At 38.3% G+C, this 18,506-nt stretch overlaps 1 protein-coding gene across 1 annotated transcript; it reads right to left on the bottom strand.

The window, feature by feature from the left end:
- Window positions 1–3,156: 3,156 nt before the first annotated feature.
- Window positions 3,157–9,147, bottom strand: LOC148040511 (chaperone protein ClpB2, chloroplastic-like). The gene is made up of 10 exons (XM_087700141.1): window positions 8,493–9,147; window positions 8,110–8,328; window positions 7,509–7,746; window positions 7,175–7,370; window positions 6,753–6,807; window positions 6,051–6,201; window positions 5,641–5,949; window positions 5,251–5,516; window positions 4,222–5,151; window positions 3,157–3,992 (listed from the first exon to the last, which is right to left on the bottom strand). Exons 2-10 carry the CDS (start codon window positions 8,302–8,304, stop codon window positions 3,696–3,698), a joined length of 2,637 nt encoding a protein of 878 aa, XP_087556267.1. The 5' UTR covers window positions 8,305–8,328; window positions 8,493–9,147; the 3' UTR covers window positions 3,157–3,695.
- Window positions 9,148–18,506: the final 9,359 nt, after the last annotated feature.

Here is an 18,506-nt window from a genome sequence, read left to right as displayed (position 1 = left end):
TTTGGTCAAGGTGCTAAAGCTTACATTATCCCTTATGAGGAAAGAGTTTCCCTTTTATTCTTCAACATCAATGCAAGCATAGCATGATATACCTACGCCTACGCACCGTTCTTTTTCCATCCAAGAGGACATCGTGGATAACCGCTTTGTTTTTATGTACCCATCATTTTATCCAAATTCTTCCAACTACATGATGCAATCAAAGATTATATGCTTATCCATGAGGGTGTCGTATAGGTGTTGTACTTCTATTGATGGTGCTCGAAGAGGTAGAAGGCAGCTTACAAATGTTGTGTTAATTTAGTGGATGACTAGCCACCAATGTCATAGGATCTTCAATGGATTCCTCAGCAACCTCATATCAAGATGCTCTCCTTGGGGGGATGTGTCTATCTTACTATGTAGTGCTTGTGCTCATGCATGTGTAACTAGGGGACGAATGAAGCTCTAAGCAAGTTTGGTGCTTTCAGTTAAGGACCTAATTAATGTATGATTATATTGTAAAGTTGCAAGGTGACAAGCTGTCTGAGCAAGCCTAGGGTGTCTTGCCCTGGATGTGCTCTGAGATTGTGCTATGGGTGGTGAAAGAGCTAAGGGATTAGAAGCACAACAGACCTACCAAGGCCACCAAACATACCTTACTTGAGGACCCCTCAATACAGTGTCCATACTACACCTATCTAAGTCAAAGCTTTTGCTTTGTTTTATTTTATTTTATTTTTTGGTTAACTTTATCCTTCCAAGAGTGGTTGCAAGGTGACACCAAGACACAACTATGACCTCCCAGAAGAATCATTCTACCTTAACCATCCACAACACCAGGTTCTATACCAGGTCACTGTTATCTCTTACCTAACCTACTCACATGCATGTGGTGCGCAATGAACTAACCTACCAATGATAAACCAAATCAAGACAATTGTAGTGAGCGTGCCTACCAATACTTACCACATTGTAGCCTCATCACGTTGTCTAGCATCGCTCCACAATTCACATACATGCGTAGTTGCTCATCTTCTTACTTGTAGTGTTGCCACACTAATATGAACCGCTAAGGATAGCTCAAGTAGATGAGGAGAGAGGAAGAAAACTTCACTTGCCGCATTCCTCGCTTTGTCACACTCCTTACCTCTTACACTTTCACTATCACTTGGTTTGCTCCAAGAGATGAGTTTAAAAAGAAAATAATGCAAAAGCTTCTCACTCAATATCCCTCACTTCACACACTCTCTCCCTCACTTCCCTCTCCCACTTGCAAGAAAAGATAACACAAGCATGAAAAATACAAGTTTGCACACTAATGAATAGCCCTCTCCATTATCTTTTATCCCTTTTATACTAAAGATTTAGGATTTCCTACCCTTATTGGCATCCAACCCACACTTATGGCCTCTTAGCCACCCACACTTGCATATACTTGTGTCTACATAAGGCTCACTTTGATCTCTCAAAATAATAACTACAATTACACTAGAATTTGCCCAGCACTCACTTTCCATTTATAAACATCTTTAAACAAGAGAATTGCTACATGACACTTTTTTTAAAAAAACTAGTTGCACATCATTTGCAAACACATGTTGCATGCTTGCTCCATTGCGAGGCAAGGGTTAACAATTGTCAATAAGTCCTTAGTGCCATTGTTTCCATATTATCTAAAAAGTTGCAAATTTAATTGCATCGTCCTATCACTTCCTCTCTATTGGACTCCTCTCTCTCCCATGCCATTGTTTCCATATTATCTAAAAAGTTGAAATTTTAATTGCATCATGTCCTATCACTTCCTTTCTATTGGACTCCTCTCTTTCCTAGTATACAAAATCTAAGCATTGCTTGGTTACCACCTCTCCACTTGAGCCTTTTGAAGATGTCTTACCATAGGTCAACTAGAATACCACCACTCCAAATTAGGTGTTAGGCAGTTTGTTTCCTCGTCCACAACTACATTTGCCATCAATTAGACTTCTTTTCAGCTTGTATCCATTGCATATTTCTGCACATAAATGCCATAGGGGTATAGGTTGTATGTGAGTTCAATAATTATGCCATATAACTTTTAATGTATGATTTTGGTAAATCCTTAAATCAATGTATCATTTAGTGATGAATACTAGCTCCCTTATTGTCACTCTTGTACACAAGTAACTTATAACCAAACCTACTTGATAAGGAGATCAAGATACTTCAAAAGTTTTCGTTCAAGCTGTAAAGAAAAATGATACAGAAGCAAGCGAGCATCATGTACGTAATTAGCCCTTAAAAATTAGCCCTTAATGTTTTTTCTTGTATTCAAGAGTGTCCAACTAAAATGACCGTGTGCCATACCATAAGTGAACAAAACTTTCCAATCATCCATACGGGGAGAAGTGTGTTGTATGCCCCTCATTTAATGAGACATTAGAATTTGCGATCATCCATATAGGGAAAAAAATGTTGCGTGGCCACTCCTTTTATTAAGTCTTCCTCTTCCTCTGATCAAAAGAATTTTACAATGGTTGGCCATATCAGATCATACAAGCTCCAAATTTTGTGACAAACAACATGCAGGTCACTATTCTACAAACCACCCAAACGCTTCGATCAATGTTGGAGTCAAAAGAACATAACAAAAGATATTCATCAGACACATCGTTTCAACTGCCACCTTTTGGTATGGTTTTGACATGGTATGCGTTTAATAGCAAAAAAGGAGTTCTCAGACGATGTAGGAGACATGGATGCACAAATACAACTGCCATGGAAACAGCGTAAAGACACAAAAGTTGAAAACATCTCCCAAAGAAATGTAAACAAAGGCACCACCTTTTTGTAGCAAATTCTGTTATCTAACCTATTATTATGCTTGCTTATGGAAGTCGTCTTCGCCTCCACCGATCCTTTCTCACCAACAAAACAACTCCCGCCAAGAACCCTCTACCCCCCAGAACGAAATAACAAAAAGCCTCCTGCCAAGGAGGGGGGAAAAAAAAGATCTGACAAGCTAACCCAGCTGCTTGTTAGCACTCGTCAACAAAACCAGCTCCAGGATAGCTCCCAAACGACTCTCAAAGTTAACTAAACTAAACTACCACTACCAATAAACCAAACATGTATCAACCTAATCACTAATTTTAAGCCTAATACAGGTGCTAACAATCATTGACCAAGTTGCCGACTGACGTCAGTGTGCACAAACTCCCACTATTTATATTTCCATGCAAAGTTATCACTAGACACTAGACACTTGACAGGAATAGTGTATGTTCATAAATCTCCTAATCAAGTTGACGCGTTGTCTGCCTCTATATACGAGTATTAATGCAAAATGCTTCAAAGCCTAAAATAGAAACTCTAAGCCGCACTCTGCCAGTACATATCAGGCTCCAAGCATAGAAATTGGCCCACTTTCTGAAAGCTCCTACAAAAACCAAAACATTAAATTGTCCATGAGAAATATTTGCTGGACTCTTAGCTTCTCTGAAATTCTTAGGCCAGTATCTCACGTACAAGGTGGCCACTAAATAGGCCCTGTGCAGAACCAAGAGTCAAAAACCTCTAAAGAAGGATTCCCAGACTTTACGCTCCTCTGAAACTCAAGGCCCCACACAACATGAAAAATACCTGATCGCACGGTGACATCTGCACCACATTTTCATCCAGGGATTTCAGATCTCCACTATCCTCGCCAGAAGTAAACCTAAGAAGCCAGTGCCTTCTCACGAGTCTGGCCTTCTCATGCTTGGTAACTTTCTAAGCACAAGTACTTCTTTGGGCGCTTTCTCCCTGTCCAAAACCTTGATTTCTGTGTCCAAACAAACCACATCTTCTGACGTGATATCTCCTCTCAATATACTTTTTGCAAGCTCATTTTCTACATACTGTTGAATCACACGTTTCACTGGCCTAGCTCCATATACTGGATCATAGCCCAAGCTCCCAAGTAAAGCCACTGCTTTTTCAGTGTAAGTAAGTGTAATCTTTTTGTCAGTCAGCCGCTGTTTCACGCGTTCCAGCTGCAAAAATGATAATCCAGAAAACCCATTAGCAGCTGTATCTCGATGGAATAAAACACAAACATAATTCACCACCATACCTATTACAGGTGCTAAATGTGTGTAGGCAAAAGGTGCATGCATAGATGGGAGAGACATACCTGGGATTTGATTTTTTTTTGTGTGTGTGTGTGTGTGTGTGTGGTTTTGGGGGGGGGGGGGGGGGTAGAGAGAGAGAGAGAGAGAGAACCTGAAGTTTTACAATGCTGTTAATTTGTGCACTGTCAAGAGGTTTGAAAACAATGTACTCATCAATGCGATTCATGAACTCTGGGCGGAATGTTGTACGTGCAACTTCCAAGACCTGCTGCTTCATATTCTCATACATCTCATTTTTAAATACGGGAGATCTCTCTAAAGTACTTAAAATAAGCTGCGAGCCCACATTTGAAGTCATGATTATGATAGTGTTTGTGAAACTCACAGTCCTTCCCTGAGAATCAGTGACCCTCCCATCATCCAAAATTTGTAGGAAGATGTTAAAGACATCCGAGTGAGCTTTTTCGATTTCATCGAAGAGAATCACACTATATGGCCTCCTTCGGACAGCTTCAGTAAGTTGTCCACCTTCTTCATACCCAACATATCCTGGGGGAGCCCCAATAAGCCTCGAAACAGAGTGTCTCTCCATGTACTCAGTCATGTCAATGCGGATCAGAGCTTCTTCTGTGTTAAAAAGGTAAGCAGCTAAAGCTTTTGCCAATTCTGTTTTGCCCACTCCAGTGGGTCCCATGAACATAAAACTGGCAATAGGACGGTTCGGATCAGCAAGCCCAGCTCGTGACCTCTGAATCGCATCTGCCACTGCTTTCACTGCCTGATCTTGTCCAACAACCCTCTTGTGAAGTTCCTCATCAAGGTGAAGTAATTTTTCTCGTTCAGACTGTTTCAGCTTTGACACAGGAATGCCTGTCCACCTGCTTACGATCTCTGCTATGTCATCAGCTGTTACTTCCTTTCGTAACAGCGATCTACCACTCTTTTGATAGTCTACAAGTTCCTTCTCTGCCTCTTCCGATTGCTTTTGCAGTGTTAGAAGTGTTCCATATTTTAGTTCTGCTGCTCGATTCAAATCATAATCACGCTCGGCTTGCTGTATTTCCAGGCTCACCCTGTCTATCTGTTTCAACAATTCCAACACGAAACAGCAAAGGATTAAATTGAGAGCTATAAACACAGTCTAGAATGCAGCCACGAAACCTGCACACAACATAAGCACCTCTTCCTTCACAGATTTTATCCTATTCATTAAACCCTTCTCCTTCTCCCATTGCTCTGTTAGCTCTTTCTGTTTTAGCTTCAAAGCCTCCAATTCTTTTTCAAGCTTCATCAGTCGTTCTCGTGAAACTTTATCGTCATCTTTTTGAAGGGATAGCCTCTCCATCTCCAGCTTGAGCACCATTCTATTAATCTCATCAAGTTCAGTAGGCCTAGAAGTAAGCTCCATTTTGATTTTTGCAGCTGCTTCATCAATCAGGTCGATTGCTGCAACAATCATTTTCCGAGTCAGGAATGCTCCTACAGATATACTCCGGGCACAAAGAAAGCCGGATGAAACTCGTCTCTGTCAGAAGGAAACTGACTACAAATGTAGATTGTGACTGTTCACCTTTATCAGGAAGAAAGCGCCCACTAATATATCTGTCAGCAAGCACGGCAGCCTCCACTATGGCACCATCTGAGATCCTCACACCATGATGTAGTTCGTATCTCTCCCTCAATCCCCTGAGAATCGAGATAGTATCCTCCACAGATGGTTGCCCCACATAAACTTGTTGGAAACGTCTTTCCAGAGCAGCATCCTTTTCTAAGTACTTTCGATACTCAGTCAAGGTTGTTGCTCCAATACAGCACAGCTCACCTCGTCCAAGCATTGGCTTCAACAAGTTGCCAGCATCAAGTGCTCCATTTTGAGCACCTAGGTCCATTAATATTAAGGAAATTTATGTGAGGAAATGACAAGTATTAAGGAATAGGGAAAGTTGCTCAGTAACAACACCACCCCCAAATAAGGCTTACCTGCTCCAACAACCGTATGAAGCTCATCAATGAAGAGAATAATTTGCCCATCAGATCCTGAAACAGCTTTCAGTACAGCTTTAAAGCGGTCCTCAAATTCTCCTCGATACTTGGCACCAGCAATGAGAGCCCCCATATCCAATGAAATTAGCTAAAATGACCCAAGAATACATGAATGAGCCAGGAGAATGGAGATGTGTGAGACAGCAAATTTGAGAGGCAGACCTACTAGCTTTTCAGCACACAGCTGTGGCTTTTCATTCCCCCTGCCGCAATACTAACCATTAAGATGATGCAGTTATATCTAATAGCAATAAGCCACCTATACCTTGAAATAAAGCTCCAAGAATTGCCAGAACAGGTTGTAAAACAAGCAAATTGTGCAGTTTTAGCTAAGACACTGCCATTCATCCTCGTTCTATGTGATCAACTGCATGATACAGTCCTCTATAAGTTTTTTGGGTACTATCACTGTTAGAATCAGCACCCCAAAATCTGATACTAAGATGTGGTTGACTTGTGTTTTAACTGCAATATGCCTTCTATGACTTGATAGAATTTAGGCTCTACATGTTGCCATGAACAGATTGGAAGATGGTAGATCGGAATCTTACACAGTAAATTGAGTATATTTGGTAAGAGATAACGCCACTTAAAAAGGTTTATTTAGAAAGCAGTGAATGCAACAAACATCTCTCTAACCTTCCTGTTGGCAATAGCTTCAGGAACATCGCCTTGTACGATACGTTGAGCCAACCTGCCCAGGAAGAGGAAGCAGAAATTAATGAATTTCATAAGCCTAACATTAGATAGGGACAACATGAGATAACACATAAAGCTGAAACATCAAAACAATTCCTTTCCTTTAACATGGACCCTTGCTGCAAGAGCCGAAGCATCCGCAAAATCCCTTTCCTTTAACATCAGCTTTTGCACTACTTTCTCCTACTAAATCTTACATAAATCTATCATAGCAAACTCATAATGAGCATCATACAGCACATCACTAGAATTGTGCCGCACAAGGGCACGATGGAGATGTACAAAGTATAAGTATGATGCAGTGGTGCAGTGGAAGTGGTAAAGCAGCAAAGCGAAAGTTCTCTTTCAACAGAGATACTCACCCTTCCACAACTGCAGTTTTTCCAACCCCAGGTTCACCTATAAGAACAGGGTTGTTCTTTGTTCGTCTACAAAGTATTTGAATGCAGCGTCGGATTTCTGCATCTCTCCCTATGACAGGATCAAGTTTTCCTTGATTGGCCAATTCCGTCAAATCTACCCCGTATTTTTCCAATACCTCATATTTACCCTCAGGATCTATTTAAGAAACAAGAAAATGCATACACAACATAAGAAACTCCAGACCCGAAAGTAAGTAAGCACTTTTAGTTTTCAACTTATAAGTTACCAAGAGCACTACTTGAAACACACTGACTCAGGAGAGTCTTCACTTACTCTGATCGACAACCTTCTGTGTGCCCCTAACAGCCTCACTAGCCTTGCGCAAATTTGCTTCTTTTATCCCAAATTCCTGAAGAATTTGCTTTCCAAAATGACTGTCGTGCAGAAGGGCTAGTATAAGGTGCTCGACTGATACAAAGGAGTCACCAAACTCAGATTTGTAACATTTAGCCTGTTCCAGTAATGCTGCATAATCCGGTCCCACTATTGTCCCAGTTGCTCCGCTGGAGACCTAATAAAACAACCATGCATTGAAACATAAACCTAAAAGATACCCTCAAATAGCTCATACAAAACTACATAACTTAATTCTGTTTAACCTAAATGCTACCCACACAGTGAAATCAGCAAACATGCAACAGCACAAGTGGACAGTTCTTAAGGAAGAAACAATCAAATTTCATGTAGCCCACATTCATCCAAATCTCTGTCTTGCACATACTCATTCAAAAATCTGTTCAGTGCAAAGTCAAGGCTTGCATTTTGCATGAATTAAACACTGGATTAAAATCTGCAGTATCAGTCAAGAAAGGCAAGAAGAGATCATTCATGCAACCACATTGTGCAAAGGACTGCAGGCTGCCGTTCCACATACTTTTGGTTGCATGCTTAGAAACTGCTCTGTCGCTTGAAGGAGTTTGGTGTTGTCAACACCGGCCTTCGAGAATATACGGCGAGCAATTCCATGCTTTTGTTCCAGTAAAGCTTTCAACAGATGCTCTGGCTGTATGCTTTGATGCCTGTACTGCTTGGCTACCTCAATGGAATTAACAATTGCCTGCCAAGACATTTCTGTGAACTCTGCAGGATCGATCTGCGAGAAGACAAACAAGCAAAGAGAACACATGGTCATCGCAGCCTGGTAACCACGAGCAAGAGACTAAAACGCCTAAGACTATACAACAAAACAATCAACACTAAAAGAAAATTTAGTCTAATCTAAACATATTCCTAGCTAGCAGCACAAGACAACTGTACCGGGTTGTCGGAGCGCTGATGCGCAACTTGGTAGCCTCTGAAGAGGGCAAAGCGGGAGAAAGGTTGAAAGGCTCCATAATCTCCAAGAAAGCCATGACGAGTCCACCTAATACTACTGCTGCTCAGCTGCCCTGCAAAGGAACGTGCAACCTTATTGTTACCGTGATTATGAGAATGACAGGCGGCAATCGTCCTCTTCGCTGCAGCGACATTGTTGTTGCAGGGTCCAACGACACCGGACAAGAGCTTGTGGCGCGAATACAGAAGTCGAGCCTGAAGAGCCTGAGCCGGAACCTGAGCCCTAGCCCGAGCCCGAGCGCCGGACTCAGACAGGGCCCGCCGGACAAGTTTGTCAAAGGCCGCCGTTTTGTAAGCCAAATGACATGAGAAAGAAAGGGATGGTGAGAAACGGAAAGAAAAGAGAGCGAGACAGAAAAACAGAGTGAAATTGCGTTCAAAGAGACAAGTGTCTTTCCCACTCTCGCCCCCTTCCCCGCCGCCGCCGCCTTCCTGCCCGCCCCTCCGTCGTCCGCCGGCCGATAGAAGAGAAGAAAATCTAGAATGTTCCAGGAGCGCTTGCTTCCTCGGGACGCTGGAATTGTCTGCGGTATTCCAGTGGCTTCCATACAGTGCGGTGTAAATTTGCACCCCGCCTTGGGCGTCAATTTTATCTATTATAGAATAGACAACCATTCAGTCTCTCTCTCCCACTTTTAGAGACTCACACGACTTTGCTTTCGCTCTCCTTGCAGTTTCAAGGGCTACAAGTATAGGTGTGATTCTCTCTTTCTCTCTTGACCAGCTGAATAGTATGGGACCGGACAAACAAGTTGCATAGGAGCATAGCAATCAAGGGGCAAGCCACTTGAGGGGGTGCCAAATGGAGTAGCACATGTAAAACATGCAAGAAACACTAATGACACCTAGTAAAAATTGAATATAAGTAAAATCTTCAAAACAAGAGTCAACATTCCAAATAAGGGTATATACCCATACACAGTGTACTCTTATTTGCAACATTGACTCCAATATTGTATGTGTACCTTTATTTGCAACATTGAGTCTAATTTTGAAGATTTTATTGCAAGTGAAATGATTGATGAGATTTACAAATACCTTGATGCTTGCTATGTCTTTGCCTTTGAGGCATCTTTGCGTATTGTGGCATTTCACTTGCACAATGAGCCTTATATTTACAAATACCTCGATGCTCACTATGTCTTTGCCTTTGAGGCATCTTTGCATATCATGGAATTTCACTTGCACAAAGAGCCTAATATTTAGAGGTTTCAAGTCCATTTGCTAGGAGAAAACATTATGGTGTTCAAAGATAGTGACGATGTGGTTGCCAATCATAATGCTAGAAAGACCACTCTTACATAGTAATCTTCTTGCAAATCAACAGCATTCAGAAGCGAGGACAATGTTCCACTAAGATTTCCCTACTTGATGGGTTTGGAACGCAAGTAGAAGGGCTTTGACAAAAACAAAAAAAAAAAAAAAAAAAAAAAAACAATTGGCCAAATGTTCTTTATGTCTTTAACATAGCTGAACTATTTGCAATGATCTATCATTCTTATAAGAGGTAAGTTTTATAAATTTTGAATATTTCATGAGACATTTTAATCCTAAAGTTACCTTGGACCCATATTTCACATCAATAAACAAAAATTTATGTTTTGGTAAACTTTGGATTCTATTTTTTTACCTTTACATTTTGAATTAGCAAGTCGTCAATGGGAGATAATTTATAGAAAAAAATTTAATCTAGAACTATTTAGTTATCATCTTGAATTGAATTTAACCAATTATAAAGTTAGTCACCTCTAAAGTAGACCTTCAAACTAACCTAGACTTAGCCAAATTTTCCAACTCAAACTTGTATAGTAATTTGGTTTCTCCTCAAAATAACTTTTGATTTATTTAGATTTTAGATATACTATAAAAAGTATAGCTTATAGAAAGAACTATAACCTATATTAGAGATGTTTTGACTAATTTTGGATAGTTTTTAAGTTAATATTAGCCAAATTCAACCTCTTAGACTAATTTTGTAATTTTATTCAAAACTATATTCTCTTGTCATCTTAAAGCATTCGTTTGGTCAATTGTTCCTTATTTTTAGATCATACTTAGTTTATTATATTTTTAGATCATTAAAATGTCTAAAGTTTTATTTAATGTATAATATTTTAATTATTAATTATTTTTAGATATTTTGATCTCAAAATACTTATAAGTTAAAGTTTACTTTAGTTACCAAAATAAATTCAAGTTTACATATGTACATTAAGTAACTAGTGTTTGTTTAATCTCTCTATATTTCATTTCTATTACATGGTTATTATTTAGTTTAATATCATAATATTTTATCTTAACTTTATTAAAAAGTGAACCCCGTTGATATTTTTACCCAATAATTGTCTACCACTCGCAATCACATTAATATCCCAGGGCATGAGGCAGCACTAGCATGTGGTTGGCTACCCTTGTAGTTTTGATTTTTTGATCTATTAGGGAGAGTTACTTTTTAGCCCATATGAAATGTTATGAAATTATAATAATCATGGTATTCTATCATAATATTGTGATTATTATAAATTTATAATAATAATATGTATTTACATGATATTGTGTATTATTAAAACTATTAGTTTTTTATGTGTGATAAATTTAAGATCCTTTAATGGTAGTTTTAACTAAATTATCAATTTTTAATACTATTAAATTATTTGATTTAATATCGTTAATATAAATAATATTAGAGTATTAGATTTAACAAATGTATTTATTTTAAAAAACTTACTTTATCAAACACTTTGTTATTTTTCTTATGTGATTCGTTTTTAGATAGCATTTCTACATTTCTTTATAAAAGCAATAGGCACGCAAAATGAGTCAACAGGGGAAAAACTTGATTTTGTTGTTTCTCCCTCATCCAAAGTTAAAATCCAAAACTTTTGGAGTCATTTTAGTGGTCGGGGGATATTTCAGACATGATGGTGATGTCCAAATATCATGATTCAGCACATTGAACTTTTTGCATCCAATTATAATAAGCTATAAGGAAAACCTCTTCATTTATAAAATCATATAGTTTGATAGATATTTATATTTTCTTTGCAATTAGATATATGATATAAATGTAAATAGCTATGTAATCAATTCCATAATAGAGGATGGCAAACCATGGCTTTTATCATAGGGGAGATTGGGCCCTATCATGTGTTTTCCTCTTATTCTTTGCGAATTGTTAACTTATTCAAATTCTTTTATGCTTAATTCAATTGTTTATATCTAAGATTTTAAATCCTAGATTCACCACATGGTCTGCTTTGCAATAGCAATGAATTGGTGAAATTGAAACTCAATGAAGGTTAGGCTATTGCATTTCATGCTATTCTTAGTGCCTCGCATGTTGGTGAGGAGCAACTCTTCTTTTTGGATAGTCCTAGGGGGTCAAGCAAGATATTTATTTACGAGTGTATTTTAGCAACACTACGTGCACAAGGTCATTTGTCTTTGGGGATTGTATGATTAAGGATTGTTGCCTTCATATTACCAAATGGTCACACATCATACTCAAGTTTTAAGATCCCATTGCAATTGGAGCAAGACTATTAAGAGAGACCTACCTCGTTTTGTGGATTGAAGCTCCAATAATCCACTATTATGCTTTTGAAGGGCCACTCTCTATATTCATGACGTGATCTAACAAGACTATAAGAGCGACCTACCTCGTTTTGTGGGATGAAGCTCCAATAATGCACTATCATGCTTTTGAAGCCCTAGATAAGAGTTTGCAAGATATCATGTCTTGTAATCAACCTTTTGGTGAAAAGATCATGTTATTTGGAGGTGATTTTAGACAAATGTTGCACGTTGTGATGAAGGGAGGTCATAAGGATGTTATGAGTGCATCCCTTTGTTGCTTAGTTCGAATCTTGAATCTTGTGAGAGGATTGTGCGATGAAACAAGGTTGATATGCAAGGCTTTTAGTAGCAAGGTTTTGGAAGCTGAGATCATTACAGGAATGAACATTGGTGCCAATTGTTCATTCCAAGAATCGCCTTCATTTCCACAATGTTATACTTTCCCTTCTCTATGAGGCGATGATAGTTTCTCGTACGATTGGCATTCGCAATAAATATAACAAGGCTCAAGGACAAACTTTGACTTCAATAGGGCTTTATCTTAAAATCCTAGTCTTCATGCATGGGCAGTTATATGCGGCATCTTCTCGAGTGAAATCCTCTATTGCACTAAAAATCGTATTGCAAGACAATGATCATTATGTAGGTTCCAATGTCAATATCATGTACAAGAAAGTCTTGTAAAGAGTTTAATCACATCCTACTACTTGCAATGTGCATCGTTCTTATTTGCTTCGAACATTATTTCTCTTTCTAGGCTCATTTCATCGTTGTTTGTTTAATTTTTTCACTTTTGTTCTGTAGGAAAATGAAGACCTAGTGTTTAGTTACTACTGTGCATCTCAAACTCAAATGAGATTGTAGGAGAAATTTGTGCCTTTGGCATGCGTATGCGCACGGTTAAGCACCTTGAGAATCTTCCATTTGTTCAAAGGATGTCATGACCTATGCTACTTGAGTGTGTTGCATCAATTGAATATGGATATTAACCAAGGTATTTCTTTGCCTTCATTGTGATTGCTTTTGTTGTCTAGTGTGTTCATACAATGTACTCTTGCTAATGTTGTGTTGTGTTGTTGGAGAGTGTTTTGTAAAGAAGTAAAGTCCATGTACAATGCTTCAACTAAAATTTTATTGCCCATGCATGTGGATTTGAGAATAGTTGCTATCATTGATAGTAATGCTCACAAAAGAAAACTATTTGAAGACTAAATGATAAATTGGAGACATTGACTACTTCGAGATCTCATTGTTTTTTTTCCTCTCAGAAATAGCAATTTTTGTATTATTATATTGTTGTGACAAAATAATAAGTGAGGATGAGGTCTTGCTTTTGCTCTTGCATGAACATTAGAGATAGTATAGATAGTACAAGAAGTAAGGGTAATGCTAATGGGAATGATGTTGAGAGAGAGAGAGAGAGAGAGAGAGAGAGAGAGAGGTGGGGGGAGGGAAGGTTTTAAATTCCATTGCTTTAGAGGTCCCCTACTATGGGGATCCTAGCATGGAGCACTAGCACACGCACGCACGCGCACGCACGCGCACACACATGTATACATACATACATACATACATGTCTCTACACACATGCACATGCACACACTCACAACAACTAAGATTCATCACACTCTCTCCCAAATTGACCATAGACAAACAAAAGAAAAAGGGGCTATTCTCAAGTTGTAGGTATGAGTAGCACCGAGTAGGCTAGCCTATTTATAGCTCTCATGGATTCTCTTGTTTGGTGGAAAAGACAACAAAGTACTTGCTTTTGACATGGGGGTATTCAGAGTTGAAAATTTCAGATAGACTTGACGAATATAAAATAAATGAGCATGCATCCATGCACCTACCAAAGGATAACATATGCAAGACTCTAATTGAGTAGGCATCCATCCCTAGCAAGTGTGCATACCTTCCACCTTGAAATTAATTTTGCTCACTCGTGACAAAATGCGACCATGAATTTGAAGGGACAAAGTCAAGTGCTCTCCATCGGCTCTTGTTTTATGTTATATTTCATACGGCTTGCTAGTTCAACTTATAGATATGTGCTTATTAGTATTGCTTGTTGATATTTACATCACCATCATTAGCAAAACATTTTCTGATTGGCATGATAATATATTGCAACAATTTTGAGACATTGTCAATCTCTAGGAAATCAAACAACAATACCATGAGTTTTTCCAAGGGAAATACCAACAAATTGATTGCAACAGGGTACCTCATCCCTCATTAGATTGGACTAGGTATATTGGGGATACCAATGATAAAAATGAACATGGGTGCACCGTATTTTAGTTGAACAAAAGTGTTGAAACATGCACTGAAATAATCCTCACGATAAAGAAGTAGTAAAAAATGGAAATACCTGCTACATAGCTTAAAAATATTAAATGGTGATGAACTATTTTCTCCTAGGAGGTAAATTATGAAACAAAAAGAGTTAAGTAACTATGACCAAACAAGTGTCTCACATGTAAAATTATTGGGGGCCTAAAGTTCAAATATTTAGGTAATTTAGAAACTTGGTTTAAATCTTAAAACATTTGTGTTGTCTTAAAAACATGAATAAAGATTTTCAAAAAAATTCATCGCATTTTTGTTTCTATACTAGTTTATGCTTGGCTTTTATATCAACATTCTGTAACCTTGCCATATCTAAGAGTTAGAATAACTTGATATATTTAACATTGTTGTCTCACAGAGTTCTTAGCATTGAAAATTAGTATGAAAGCATCAAAGGGACCAGAAAGTAATGGGATCTATGTCAAGGATGAGTTGCACTCATCTCAATAGCCAAAACATAATGTTGGCATAAGGAGTAATCCAAGGTCAAATCAAGTTAAGTGTGGAATAGAAATCATAGCACAATCAGATTGATGGTGATGCCCACATGAAAAGGGGATCCCAAAGGATGCCCACACATTGTCATGATTGCAATGGATGTGGTAAAGTCTCCTAATGGAAAATATTCACACAATCTAGCTTCAAGACACCACACTTGTGTTTGGAGCTTTGGAGTAACCATTTTGCTACGAGGGAGTAGCCCACGAGACTTGCATCTATGTTTCCTTTGTTTCCTCCTTGTGTTTGACATGTCGTGACCATTTGGGCAGGCATTGTTATACATGGTGTAGTTGAGCAAATACCAAAACAATGCATTAGGGTGGCCTTGGAACCAACATTTGCATTGTTAAACAATAGATAAAGTAAATATGATCAAATTGGCAATCAAAAAACCATTGCTCTTATGACAATGCCCAATAGCACGATTCCATGCATTGAGACATTAATGCCCACCAATTGCAAGACTATATGAAAACAAATTGAAACCTAGATGCAGACATTTTGATGTGATATGTCGATAGATCAAGATTGAGATCAAGGAATGAGTGGTGGGGTGAGGTAGCAAAGGCCACATGAATGCTACTCTTTTTGCATAAGATGAAGAGACTACATGTTGCATGTAGATCAATGCCATAGAGCTACATACATTTAGATGTTGATGCATGAGGGATGCCTATTGCATGTGCAACTCAAAGCAAACACTGGAGATGTAGTAACATGCCAAAACAAAAAAGGAATGTTGTAAATTTGATAACTTGTACACTCAGTGTTAACCTTCTAGAGGGCATTATTTGCAAATCTGACTTTTTTAGTGGGTTACTAAAAGTTGCAAGGGTTAGGGGTTAGTAGAATTGCTTATCAAAAGCAAATAGGCTTATGCCAAATAATCATTCACACATGTACCACAATGCTTCAAAGTCCATCTACTCCATTTTGATGGGTCTCGTTTATTTGGATTTTATGTTTTTTACATATGAAAGGTAAGAGAGAGAGGCTATCCTCCATAGTTCAAACATGGGGTAGTTACGCATGACCAAAATCAACATGGGAAAAATGAGAAATGATTGTGATTAGCACTCCATACTAGATGGACACTTGGCAAGCCTTTGCTAGCACTAGAAGATACAAAGCATACTACAAAAAGTTGGAGAAGATAAACTTAGAAAATTTATAAGAAAATGCAACAATTCACAAAGGATGGATTATGTTTACATATTTTAATGTGATAGGTTCATAACTAAATAATGCATGAGTAGTGAATTGCATGATAATGCTAAAATTGTTCTAATACAAAATTTTAAGCCATGACTAACCTTGAGTTTCCCTACCAGGGATGGAGGGATCGTCTATAAAAGCCTTTTAACAAAAGTAGTAGGGTTTTTAACAAGTAATAAGAATTACTAGATTTGCATTATGGCCTCCCTATTGGGTCACTATGAGAAACAAGGGTTACTATGGTTGTTATCTTGCATCTTTGGTGGGTTCATACATGAAGTAAGGGCTAATGCATGCTGCCCCCAAAACTTTAGGACTTCTACATAAACCATGTCTTTTTACATTGCCCTATTAGGGACATTATCTAACATCACAATTCACTCATGTTAAGAATTTCTTAAATTTCAACATTAAATCAAATTTCTTGGTCTAAAAATTTGTTCTATTAGATGGTATAGCAGCAAGAGCATCGAGAAGCAATGACAACATCTCATACTTGCAATCTAATGGAGTGATTGAAAGCCTAACTATACATGGTGCATTTTGATGTTAGACTCTTGCAACAATGATTAGAGGGCTTTATGTGTTTACTATGTTGCATGGTAAATATATATAGTCTTCTTGGCAAAAGCATTTCACAATAGATTGATGGATAAGAGTACATCTTCTAAGCATCGCATGGTAGAGTTTGTGGGAGATAGAGGGATGAAAAAAGAGACTCCCTTGCCCAAAGGTAGCATATAATTTAATACTCTAATGAGCTCACATTTGACTAATTATGCCCAAAGGTTTAGAGGGCTTTTTGTATTGAACGATGTGGCATGGATGTTGTTTTGTTTGTTGCTACGACTAAGAAGAGAGAAAAGAATGAGAGTATATTGTCTAACCATGGCATGACAATGCCTATGCTCGAGGGTTTGATAGCAAAAGAAAACTGCCCCACCCAAAGGTGATTTATGATTTGATACTCTCATTAGCTCTAAGGCATTGTGATGTATTGGATTGATTGAATAATTGTGCTGATTTCTGTGATGGTTGACAATTTGATCTAGATGTGAAGTTGTATAAGGAGTTCATAGATTCATGTAGGATAGTTAGACACAAATGTTGTCCAAACAGATTCTATCCAAAGAGGCATGCCATTTTTTATAGGCATATGAAGTTAGTTGAACATTTAAAAAAGGAACACAACCTTGAAATTGACACTCCACATGGGCATCGTTTTCTATAGTATTTTATGTGTTATAAAGAAGAAAATTGCAGAGGGTTAAGTGTTATATAAGTGTATCATTTTCTTTAGTATTTTATGTTACACCACAATTAATAAATTTGTTCATTGATGTCAAGTGTGAAGCTTTCATAAAATTTAAACATTAACTTATTTATATGCTCATAAGGAGGCTAAGGTACAAGACCCTCAATGATTCTCCTACATAGGCACATGAGTATGACTCATTTGGGGAGTTCGAGGAAGAGGGCCCCTTCTCGTGTGGTGTCCTTGAGGAATAGGACAATGCAACAACTAAGCATGAGAAAGAGGAGCATGAGGAAGAGGTTATGCCCATACCAATACAAAAGCATGGGGCGGGAGAACTCTATGCATCAAGGCCCTATTATTGTTGCTTCACCATGTGAGTTCATGGTTACCAATCTCGATATGATAGTTGAGGGGTCATCTAAACAAGTTCATGTGAGTAAGTCGCCAATAATCCCACCTCACACTATCCCTAAGGAATAAGCCAATGCATCAAGTGAGTTCAAGAAAGAGGAGTTTGAGGAAGAGGTTATGCCACACTATTATGGAAATGTGGGATTAAAGAACTCCCTACAGTCATATTATGAAATAAGCTTATTCTTATGGTATGCAATCTTGAGAGATCTCTCTTCTTGCTTCTTGCTCTCACCTTCTTGTGTTGAGAGAGTGTGAGAGAGGGAGAGGGAGGGATAGATACATGAAGCTCTTCTACTTCCCTATTCTCTACTTCTACTTCTTCTTTCATGAAGAGCAAGCTTGGAGCAATCAAAGCTATGGAGATGGAGTGTGCTTTGAGGAGTATCACTTGAGTCATGGAACCATCGAGGAGCCTTCATTGATAGACTACAACGAGAAGGTAAATTGATGAGTTTGATATAATAAACTTGAGAGAGTGCAATGGTAATGTGAGAGGTAACCATAGCCACATCAAGAGAAGTGCTTGAAACAATAAGCATTCTATCAAGTTCGGCATCAAGCTTAAGAAATTGCATATGAGCTTTGGACACAAATTAAGAAATTTTATGACAAGTAGAGTC

The sequence above is a fragment of the Lygodium microphyllum genome, chromosome 2 (genome assembly GCF_053477565.2).
Source record: "Lygodium microphyllum isolate KBCC chromosome 2, Lygodium_microphyllum_v1.1.10, whole genome shotgun sequence".
Classification (NCBI taxonomy): Eukaryota; Viridiplantae; Streptophyta; class Polypodiopsida; order Schizaeales; family Lygodiaceae; genus Lygodium; species Lygodium microphyllum.
This window is presented reverse-complemented; position numbering and strand designations above follow the sequence as displayed.